We start from the raw sequence: 10,989 nt of genomic DNA, 5'->3' as shown, positions 1-10,989 counted from the left end.
AAATTGGCGGGCTTTTGGAAATGGACAAATTCTCTGCTTCTGCCGGTTGTTGTGGGGAAATCCCGCCCTCTTCTGATTCCAGTGAGCTGATTGGTGAAGAATATAGGCAAATGAGGTGAATAGAGCAGCGGCCAATCAGAGGGGCTGTCAGTTTATAAGAACAGTCAATGCTGGAGAAATTGCTGATTCTTTGTGAAAGTGTTTGTGAGATTGTGCAAATGTCTGGAAGAGGAAAGGGCGGCGGGAAAGCTCGGGCCAAGGCCAAGTCTCGCTCCTCCCGGGCTGGACTGCAGTTCCCGGTGGGCCGTGTTCACAGGCTCCTGAGAAAGGGCAATTATGCTGAGCGTGTGGGTGCCGGAGCCCCGGTCTATCTGGCTGCTGTGCTCGAGTATCTGACCGCTGAAATCCTGGAGCTGGCCGGGAACGCGGCCCGGGACAACAAGAAGACCCGCATCATCCCCAGACACCTGCAGCTGGCCGTCCGCAACGACGAGGAGCTCAACAAGCTGCTGGGAGGGGTGACCATCGCTCAGGGCGGGGTGCTGCCTAATATCCAGGCCGTGCTGCTGCCCAAGAAAAGCAGCGCTGGGACCGCGAAGAGCAAGTGAAGCGGCCATTCTTTAATCTGATAACCCAAAGGCTCTTTTCAGAGCCACTCACTTTATCTGAAAAAGGGCGACCTGGTGTCTATCGGTCAGTTTCTGCACTGCTATTCACAGCACAGCTGTTTCCCGCTTTGTTCTATCAATCCGTACGATTGACACATACAGTATTTTAATACAAGTTGCTGCTGTTTATCGGGGAAACCATCCCAGTGAACTGAAATGATCCTATTTCCAATATAATTGCTTTAAAATGTGATAGTCTGCGAGGATATTCATCTGCAGCCCATCGGTTTTCAGAGCCAGTCATTGTATCTGGAAAAGTGTTAATTATTGTCTATGCGAATGTGCAAGCGTTTCTGCAATGGTTATATCGGTGTGAGTGGGTTACTGTTTGAGATGCTTCCTGACTGTTGAAAATTGCGTCACTCACGCTGCGACTCGAAACATGAGGACAAAGTGGATTTGGGGAATTATTCCTCGGAAACTGAAATTATCGCAGGTTTAATAAAACCACTAAAATTAAACTGCAGGAGAATTGTTAACGGCATCGTTTTTACTCTAATCATCAAAGGTTTGGAGATATGAGTGACCTCAATGCAACGGAGAGTTCATTATAACATTAAGAGGTTTCAGTATTGGAGTCCTGGGAATATTCTGTCCTGGGAATTGAAACACGAGAATCGTTAACAGGAGATCGCAGCTCTTTCATTTGTCGATTTGGTGGCTCTTAAAAGAGCCGTTGTTGTACTTGGTGCTGAGGCCGGGGTTTAGGCGCGTTCCCCGCGGATGCGGCGGGCCAGCTGGATGTCTTTGGGCATGATGGTGACTCGCTTGGCGTGGATGGCGCACAGGTTGGTGTCCTCAAAGAGCCCCACCAGGTAAGCCTCGCTGGCCTCCTGCAGGGCCATGACGGCCGAGCTCTGGAAGCGCAGGTCTGTCTTGAAGTCTTGAGCGATCTCTCGCACCAGGCGCTGGAAGGGCAGTTTGCGGATCAGCAGCTCGGTGGATTTCTGGTAGCGGCGGATCTCCCTCAGAGCCACAGTGCCGGGTCTGTAGCGATGAGGCTTCTTCACTCCGCCCGTGGCTGGAGCGCTCTTCCGGGCAGCTTTGGTAGCCAGCTGTTTGCGAGGAGCTTTCCCTCCGGTCGATTTGCGCGCTGTCTGCTTGGTCCTGGCCATTTTCTGAGCGGATTCAGCACAATCTGAGACACAAACTGTTAATACAGAGTCTGTGCTGCATCCGCCTTTTTAAACTCTGTGAGGGACCGCCCCCAGCGGGAATTGGCCCAGGAAGTTTCAATCAAACTGTGACCAGCGAATTAATGTCTGTAACTCAGGTTCTGATTGATTCAGTAGTTTTGTTAACCGCGCCTTTCAGAAATTGGGCCGTTTTCGATGCAGGAAATAGCCGTCTGTATAAAAGACTTTATCCCGTCCTTATTAAAATAAACATTACTCGAAATATTGAAGATTTGAAGTCTATCTCCCTGCACTTCGTGCTTTAGACCATTTCCCCGCTCTCTGGGCTGTTCATTCCCAGAATCTCCCGCTGTTCCACTCGATCCCTGTCCCTTTCCTCTCCAGCCCATTCAGATTTCCCCTCTCCTGTCGTTTGTAACATTCGCTGCCGTTTTCGGGGGCAAGGATCAGAAATCAGTCGCTTCTCTGTGTCTCCCTGAAGCCGGTGTGAAAGGGGTTGAGTCTGTTGTTTGTTACAGAGAGTGACTTCATATTTGTCCCGTTTGACATTACTGAATGGAGTCGTTTGCCGCCCGTGGCGGACAAATGTTCACAAATGAAACCTCTTTGTAAAATAATCTTACAGCAGAATATTAATTGAGAATCTATTTTTAATAGGTTAAGAATTTGTCTCAATTCCCTTTCCCGCGCTGAAATTGGCGGCATTTTCCCCAATTCAAAATTTCTGCCGGTTGACAGATGAAGCCAATGATTGGCTCAATCTTCACATTCGATGCTCTGCGATTGGTTCAGAGCTGCGAATGCGGAGAGGATGGCCAATCAGAAGCAGGCTGGGGTTGGATCGGCTCAAACTGCGGGAATGTGAATGACTGAGCGGAAACTGATCAGTTTCACAAAGCGTCAGTTTCAGTGCAGGAAACAACCGTCTGGGGGCAAATAGCATCACAACTGGGACTGGTTCCAGTGAACGATTCACCGGCTGCTGCTACTAAACTCCGCTATTCCAGAGAAAGCTTTTATAAACTCTATCCAAACACTGAGTGATTAAACAGGAGTGATGTGGCGTTTCACTGAGGGCACATGTCAACTGGGGGATGCTCAGACAATCCACTTAAAAATTTCAAAAACAATTCCCATCGCCGCTCCAAATGAAATGTTAAATTCGGTGATTCCCGCACTGTAACCTAAACAAAACAAACATGCATCTCAAACACTGAACAGGCTGTCCCAGCTGCCGTTCCCAGGTCACTGCTCTCTCTGTGAAGCGGTGAGTGGCTCTTAAAAGAGCCTTTGTGTGTTCGGGAGAAAGGATCGAGTTGTTCAGCCGCCGAATCCATAGAGAGTGCGGCCCTGGCGTTTCAGAGCGTACACCACATCCATGGCAGTGACCGTCTTGCGCTTGGCGTGTTCAGTGTAGGTGACCGCATCCCTGATCACATTCTCCAGGAAAACCTTCAGCACCCCGCGAGTCTCCTCATAGATCAAACCCGAGATCCGCTTGACACCGCCACGGCGAGCCAGGCGGCGGATTGCTGGCTTGGTGATGCCCTGGATATTATCACGGAGCACTTTGCGGTGCCGCTTTGCGCCGCCTTTACCCAGTCCTTTGCCTCCTTTCCCTCTGCCAGACATGATGATTCTTCACTCAGTTCTCTGCACAATATGAGAGAGGAAATCTTTCAGGCTCCTTTTATACAGCCCGCCCCGACCTGACTGAGAAAGGCGGAGTGAGAGCAGAGAGGGGAGGAGACAGAGTGAAGATTAAACACAGAGCGGGAGGGAGGAGAGAGCCGGACTGACACACACACACAGAACGGCCCCTGATCTTTCAGCTCCACCTCCAGTTTCTGCAACCGCCAATTTCAACCCGTTTATTAACAATGGAAGCGAAACACAGCTCCCCACACAAACCCTTCCAGAGCCGCCCTTCACACACAAGAGTTTCCACAAACCTGGAGCTTTGAAATATGGAATCAAAACAGAAAATGCTGCAAATAATCAGCAGCTCCGGCAGCTTTTGTGAAGAGGGAGAGTTAACGAGTCGGTTCGTGACTTTTTGCTTTTGTGTTTAAAACCTGGCCCCGTTATGATTCCCAGTCAGTAATATTCCGACTTAAACACAGCAAGAATCGAGGAAGAATCTCCCTCAGGAACATTCTCACCCACATCCGCTTCCAGCTGTTTACAAATACCTTACTGCAGCTGTTTGGGGAAATCTCCTGTGTTAAAATTGAAGTTGGAAAGCGGTATTTAGCCGCCAGTGTTACTGTCTCATACTGAATCTACCAGACATCTTTATTATGAGAGAAAGTGGCGATTGAACAAATGTGAAATTCAAATGAAATTCAGCCTCTGCTGTGTTTTGCTTTAGTCTGAATTTGAAATTATCTCTATTGAGAATGAGCCGGGCCGCGGGACAGGAATCATTTTCTTGCGGGATCAGCTCTTTCCTGAGAGATGTGGGTGGCTCTGAGAAGAGCCTTTGGGTTCAGAGGTTTACAATTTGCTCGGGTTGTTTCACTTCTTTCCTGACGCTTTCTTCGCTTTTGCTGCTTTCACTTTGGGTTTGGCCTTCGATTTAGTCACTTTTTTGACAGACTTTCCGCCCGTCACCTTCTTCACAGGAGACTTTTTCTTCAGGGCTGCTTTCTTCACCGCCTTTTTTGGAGTTGCCGCCTTCTTGCTGCTTGTTTTCTTCACTGTTGATTTCTTCACTGGAGTTTTCTTTGCTGCGGGTTTCTTGGCTGCGGGTTTCTTGGCTGCTGCTTTCTTTGTTGTCACCTTCTTGGCCGCTGTTTTCTTTACTAAAGATTTCTTGGCTGTTGGTGTCTTCGCCTTCTTTCCCATTTTCCCCGGGCTTTCCTTCTTAGCGAGTTTGAAGGAACCGGAGGCGCCCTGTCCCTTTGTCTGCACCAGAGACCCTGTCTCCACCTTCCTCTTGATAGTTAACCTGATCTGGGAGACGCGCTTCCCCACATCCACTCCGCTGCCAGCCAAAGCTTTCTTTATCGCGGCCAGGGACATCCCCTTGCGATCGCTGCAACCCGCCACAACATTGAGGATCTGCTCGCCTAACTTGGGACCGGCTGCCGCAGGTCGGGGAGCCGCCTTCTTCTTCCTGGGAGACTTCACTTGAGCGGGAGCGGCTGGAGGAGCCGTTTCGGCGGCTGCAGTTTCAGTCATATCCGAGAGTGTGTGGAAAATCTGTGTGAGAGTCAGAACTGGATCCGAAATGAACCCAGTGGTGGCGGCACAGAGCAACTTAAAGGCAGAGAGCGGACGGAGCAGAGACAAGCTGCTGTCAGCTCCCGGCTCCTCCAACCTCTCTGTGTTTCTCTCTCCTCACAAACTCTCCCATTGCAATGAAATTCCGCCTCTCCAGAGATCCAGCTCACATCCTTCATGTCTCTGACACACGAATGTTTGCTGTTGAAAAGGTTTCACTCGAACTGAGGACTCCATTTTCCACTGAAACCCGTTTTCCTGCTGCACTGATCGCGCTCTCACACGCGATAGCTGACATGTTCTCTACTTTTCCATTGAAATCTTCAATTTCGCGAAACAATTGCCTTGAAATCTCACTTTGGGGCTCAGCAGGGGGATTGGGGGGAATCTTTGATTGAAAATCGTTTTATTTTACACAAGAGAGACTCGGAGATCTCATGATCAGAACAGACACACAAACACAGTTGGATTAGTCTGAACCGCCCGCTCCTTTCATACACTCTCTCTTCCACAATATTCACACCTACACATTCACAGGACAAAACTTTCACCAAATGTAAGGTCCCAGGACGGAATTTCTCCTCCTTCCGGCCTTTGCTCCGGATTCCAGGGGGTGAGTTAGTTTTTCACCTCAGTAACTGTTAAACACTCTGAGGCCCGCTCCCCACAGATTGTCTTTGAATTCATTCATGGAATGTGAGTGTCGCTGTCTGGGTCAGCATTGATTGCCCATCCCTAATTGACCTTGGGAAGGTGGTGATGAGCTGCCTTCTGGAACCGCTGCAGTCCATGTGGTGTGGGACCACATCTGTTAACCAGATTCCGTGGCCAGAACCAATCATATCTGTTTTTTTCCCCCAGTTATTACAGTGATTGCTGAGATCACTGTGTTTGTTTACCAGGAAAATACAAATTATCTGCTCTCGGAGTCTCTACATTTCCTGTTTTATTTGTTTCTTCTGCACTGACAGGTAACAATAAACCACAACCTCAACAACCAGTGACAGCCAGTTAAATAATCATCCCCCACTCGCTGAAAGTGAAGTTTCTGATAGTGATGGACAGTTTCCGACCATCCTCCGATTGGGCCTGAGGAAACCAGATTCACTGTCAAAGCTGAGCTTTGTTACAGAAGGGGTGGAAGAGCCAGGTGAGCGATGGTGGTGGAGTGGTGACTGCGAGCATTTGACCAAGAGTCAGTTCCTGACCATCACAGTGGTGACTTATTTAATTAACTATGGCAGGTCACAACAGCAGGTGGGCATTCCTAAAATAAAATTCACTAAAGATTCTCACCATCACTGTGTTTCTAATGGAAAATCCAGCTTCAATTTACTTTGTGGAAACTTTGTTAAAATGAAAGAACAGGCCTCAAAACTAATCAATGAGTTCTCAGTCAGAAACAATAGTAAAAAGGTGGCTGAAACTGTCCAGAAAAACGAGACAAGACAGGTTCAGTTTACAAACTGTGCCATGGATACACCAAATGTCTGATGAAATCAGCAGCGAAGGTAGTTCCTAATTATAACTATTGAAAAGAAGGGCTGATTGAGCAGATTGAGTGATGGTGGTATCGTGGTGAGCACAGCTGCCTTCCAAACAATTGACCCGAGTTCGATTCCCGGCTATCACATTGATAGTTTATGTAGAACCTTGTCCACGGTCTCTTGTGTTTTAAACCGAGGGGACAAAAACAGTGCGAACGCAACATTTGACAGGAATGAAATAAAATAATAAAAGTTTCTTTTTTTTCTTCGGACGTAATTCGTTTCAAATGAAAAATTATTGAAATAGAAAACCAAATCCCTGACCTAATAAATGAGTTCTCCGTCAGAGACAAAGATAAAATTACAGCTCACTCACTATGTTCTGCACAATCCTGGTACCTGATGAAGTTAATATGAACGTTATTGGGGTGGTTCCATCATTCTGACACATGTGCAGCTGCAATGACTGAGTGGTTAAGGCTTTGGACATCGGCAATGCTGCACAGAGCACACATTCAAACTGTGGTAATTATACAATACATGGCAGCATTGTGAACAGTGAGGGGGTACTGCTGAAGCTCAAAGTTCCTTATACAGCTTGTGGATTGGGCAAACAAGACCAATTAAAAGCAGAGAAGTGTGAAATGATTTATTTCATTGGGAAGAAAAGGTTGAGACAATATAAAAGTAATGATACAATTGTAAAAGCATGCAGGAACAAGGGGCCTGCAGTTAAATGTGACACTAATAATTGCTGTTTGAGTGGCAGGTTGAGAGCATGGTTAATAAAGTATTTGGTTTTGTGAGCTTTATACGTAGGGACATAGAGTACAAGAGCAAGCAGGTTATGGGAAACCTGTATAAAACACTGGTTTGGCCTCAGTTGGAGTATTTGACTCTGATCTGGACAGCAGTCGTTGGAAAGGATGTGAAGGCATTGGAGAGGGTGCAATAAATCTCTGGGCATGGGTCCAGGGATGAGGAAGTTCAGTTACATCGGTAGATTGAGAATTTGGGTCTGTTCTCTTTGACGAAGAGAAGGTTGAGAGGAGATTTGATAGAAGTGTTCAGAATTGTGAAAGGAGTAAAAAATTCTGTGCTGGGACCTTACAGTTGGTAAAAGTATTGTCCTGTGAATGTGTGGGTGTGAATATTGTGGAAGAGAGAGTGTATGAAAGGAGCAGGCGGGTCAGACTAATCCAACTGTGTTTGTGTGTCTGTTCTGATCATGTGGAGGGAATTGGAAGGAGCTGATAGGGAGAAGCTGTCATGTCCCAATCTTCCTCTGTCAGGAAGTGTTCCCCAAACTGAATGGACAGGGCACTTTCCCGGTTACACTTCTCCGGCAATGCTAAATATTCTGAGTATTTGTTTTAATGTGAAACATTTAAGATAATTATACAAACACAATAAATTGTTGAGAGTAAAGAAGAAACATTAAAAATGAAAATTCATGTTGACGTCTCTCTGCTGAACTTTTAGTCTTTCCAGTCTGGGCCAGTGGTCTGATTAATCCGATGGTGCTTTTCCCAGTCGCCTGTGTAACGTGGCTTGAATCCCGGCCTTCCAGGTTTTGAACTGCATAGCGGAGCATTTGAGAAAGTATTGGGGCTGAATGGCCTCATCTAGCTCTAGTCTTCCTTCCGTCTGGTGAGCTGATCTGACATCCACCCCAGAGTGGAAATGCTGCATAGATTGTCTTAAAAATGGTCTCTAAGCTGAGGGAGTGACTGTAAATCTCGTCACCACTTCCATCCTGACTAATTTCCTCCACTTCAAACCGTCCATCAATGTCAGAAGGAGTCAGAACTGGAGTCGGAGACTCCACCAATGATTGAGGTCCCATCTTTGACCACTCGAGCATCCTGCCTTGCCTCACACCTTCTCTGTTCTCCAGCAGCGGTGATGTTCCAGGGTCTTGGCTGCTCTGAATGGCCTGTTTGAGGGTCTCCTTGCTCCAAAGCAGATGACTTTTGATGTCTGCCAGCAAGTTGTTGAGATTTGGCTCCTCCTCATCTCCATCTCCAACTAGGACGGCACGGTAGCACAGTGGTTAGCACTGCTGCTTCACAGCTCCAGGGTCCCGGGTTCGATTCCCGGCTCGGGTCACTGTCTGTGTGGAGTTTGCACATTCTCCACGTGTCTGCGTGGGTTTCCTCCGGGTGCTCCGCTTTCCTCCCACAGTCCAAAGATGTGCAGGTTAGGTTGATTGGCCAGGTTAAAAATTGCCCCTTAGTGTCCTGAGATGCGTACGTTAGAGGGATTAGCGGGTAAATATGTGGGGGTAGGGCCTGGGTGGGATTGTGGTCGGTGCAGACTCGATGGGCCGAATGGCCTCCTTCTGCACTGTAGGGTTTCTATGAACTTCAGACCAGTCGGGAACTTCCATCTTCCAAGCTTCTCGGGGCTGGTTGAACAGAAACAACAATAATTAAGGATTTTGCAGAGTTGTTACATTCGAGCAGATTTCCCCCTGGGGCATTTCATTAAACACCGGCTTTTTCACTTCATTATCAACTGCAGGAATGGCAATGGAATGTATTGGTCCATTTATCCTCACATAGGAGTTGGGACGTCATGTTGAAGTTGTACAAGACATTGGTAAGGCCCCACTAGGAATACTGTGTACAGTTCTGGTCACACAGTTATAGAAAGGATATTATTAAATGAGAAAGACTGCAGAAAAGATTTACTATGATGCTACCGGGACTTGATGGTTTGAGTTATAAGGAGAGGATGAATAGTCTGGGACTTTTTGTCTGGAGCGTAGGAGTCTTAGGGATGATCTTATAGAGGTTATAAAATAATGAGGACCACAGATGAGGAAGATAGTCAACATCTTTTCCCAAAGTTAGGGGAGTCTAAAAGTGGGGGACACAGGTTTAAGGTGAGAGGGGAGAAACACAAAAGGGGCCAGAGGGGCAATTTTTTCACACAGAGGGTGGTGAGTGTCTGGAACGAGCTGCCAGAGGTAGTAGTAGAAGCGGTTACAATTTTGTCTTTTAAAAAGCATTTCGATAGTTGCATGGGTAAGATTGGTATAGAGGGATATGGGCCAAACGCAGGCAATTGGGAATAGCTTATTGGTAAAAACTGGACGACACGGATTAGTTGGGCTGAAGGGCCTGTTTCCAGCTGTGAATGTCTGTGACTGTATGACTATGACTCTAGCCCTAACTGGAAATGATGCAGGTTGTCACTATCATTGCTGTAAGTGGGATGGGGACAATGCTCACTCACAGCATCTGTATTCCATCTGAACAGCTGGCAGGTAGAACACAAAATCAATGGTAAACATTCTGTCAGCATCCAGTGAAACTGGGTAACTATGGTAACGGGTCGGTACATTGACAACACAAGACTCTGTGACAATACCTTCATCCCCAACAGGGTGATGTCACCAGGATCCACAATTCCCCCAGTTTGGAGATTCCAGTCAGGAAGCAAGGAGCAAAGTGTAAGACACCAGAGAAAAGACAAAAGATTTTCATTTCTATCGAACCAATCATCATCTCTGGAGTTCCCAAAGGACAGTCAATGAATGACTTCTTTAAGAAGTCATAGAGTCAGAGAATTTTACAGCACAGAAAGAGGCCATTCGGCCCCTCGTGTATGCACCGGCCATCAGCACCTATCTATTCTAATCCCATCCCGATCTGGATGAGGGAACCAAACGTAACATTTCCACGTTTGCTGACAACACAAAACTGGGCGGAATTGTGAGTTGTGAGGAGGATGTAAGGAGGCTTCAAGGTGATTTAGACAAGTTGAGTGAGTGAACAAAGACATGGTAGATGCAGCACAACGCGGCGAAATATGAAGTTATACACTTTGGAGTGAAAAACAGAAAGGACAGGATGAGAGGAGATCTGATTGAAAAATATACAATTCTAACAGGGCTGGACAGACTAGCTGCAGGAAGGATGTTTTCCTTGGTTGGGGAATGTAGAACAAGGGGACACAGTCTTAGGATATGGAGTACACCATTTAGAAATGAGATGAGGAGAGATTTCTTCACTTAGAGGGTGGTGAACCTGTGGAATTCTCTACCTCAGAAGCTGTGGCGACCAAGTCACTGCATATATTCAAGAAGGAGAGAGAGAAATTTTTAGATTTTAATGGCATCAAGGGGTATTGGGAAAAGCTGAGAATATGGAATTGAGATATAGGATCAGCCATGATCACATTGAATGATGGAATAGGCTCAAAGGGCTGAATGGCCGACTCCTGTTCCGAGTTTCTATGTTTCCAAGTTCTGATGAAAGGTCACAGACCTGAAAAACTAACTCTGTTTCTCTCTGTAAACAGATGCTGCACAATCTGCTGAGCTTTCTTTTCTGTTTCATTTCAGATTTCCAGCGTCTGAACTGAACCCAGCCAGAGTCAGCACCTTCAGGAGAGAGAGAGAGAGGAACCAGTGAGTGTAGAACTGAACCCAGCCAGAGTCAGCACCTTCAGGAGAGAGGGAGGAAC

General features: G+C 46.9%; 4 protein-coding genes across 4 annotated transcripts; 1 reads left to right on the top strand and 3 right to left on the bottom strand.

The window, feature by feature from the left end:
• The first annotated feature begins 218 nt into the window (after nt 1–218).
• LOC144484717 (histone H2A-like) lies at nt 219–608 on the top strand. Its single transcript, XM_078203156.1, has one exon. It carries the CDS (start codon nt 219–221, stop codon nt 606–608), a length of 390 nt encoding a protein of 129 aa, XP_078059282.1.
• Nucleotides 609–1,372: 764 nt separating this feature from the next.
• On the bottom strand, nt 1,373–1,783 carry LOC144484714 (histone H3). Its single transcript, XM_078203153.1, has one exon. The coding sequence runs from the start codon at nt 1,781–1,783 to the stop codon at nt 1,373–1,375; it is 411 nt and encodes a 136-aa protein (XP_078059279.1).
• A 1,091-nt stretch (nt 1,784–2,874) lies between these two features.
• LOC144484722 (histone H4) lies at nt 2,875–3,436 on the bottom strand. The gene has a single exon (XM_078203159.1). The coding sequence runs from the start codon at nt 3,434–3,436 to the stop codon at nt 3,125–3,127; it is 312 nt and encodes a 103-aa protein (XP_078059285.1). The 3' UTR covers nt 2,875–3,124.
• An 885-nt stretch (nt 3,437–4,321) lies between these two features.
• On the bottom strand, nt 4,322–4,987 carry LOC144484713 (histone H1-like). Its single transcript, XM_078203152.1, has one exon. It carries the CDS (start codon nt 4,985–4,987, stop codon nt 4,322–4,324), a length of 666 nt encoding a protein of 221 aa, XP_078059278.1.
• Between the last annotated feature and the right edge of the window lie 6,002 nt (nt 4,988–10,989).

Source organism: Mustelus asterias, unplaced genomic scaffold, assembly GCF_964213995.1.
Source record: "Mustelus asterias unplaced genomic scaffold, sMusAst1.hap1.1 HAP1_SCAFFOLD_124, whole genome shotgun sequence".
NCBI lineage: Eukaryota > Metazoa > Chordata > Chondrichthyes > Carcharhiniformes > Triakidae > Mustelus > Mustelus asterias.
The sequence above is the reverse complement of the archived record's forward strand: the minus strand, read 5'-3'. Positions and strand labels throughout refer to the sequence as shown.

Bases quoted from the DNA above. Each gene is read 5' to 3' on its own strand.
- LOC144484713 (XM_078203152.1), bottom strand. From the start codon at position 4,987: ATGACTGAAACTGCAGCCGCCGAAACGGCTCCTCCAGCCGCTCCCGCT.
- LOC144484714 (XM_078203153.1), bottom strand. From the start codon at position 1,783: ATGGCCAGGACCAAGCAGACAGCGCGCAAATCGACCGGAGGGAAAGCT.
- LOC144484717 (XM_078203156.1), top strand. From the start codon at position 219: ATGTCTGGAAGAGGAAAGGGCGGCGGGAAAGCTCGGGCCAAGGCCAAG.
- LOC144484722 (XM_078203159.1), bottom strand. From the start codon at position 3,436: ATGTCTGGCAGAGGGAAAGGAGGCAAAGGACTGGGTAAAGGCGGCGCA.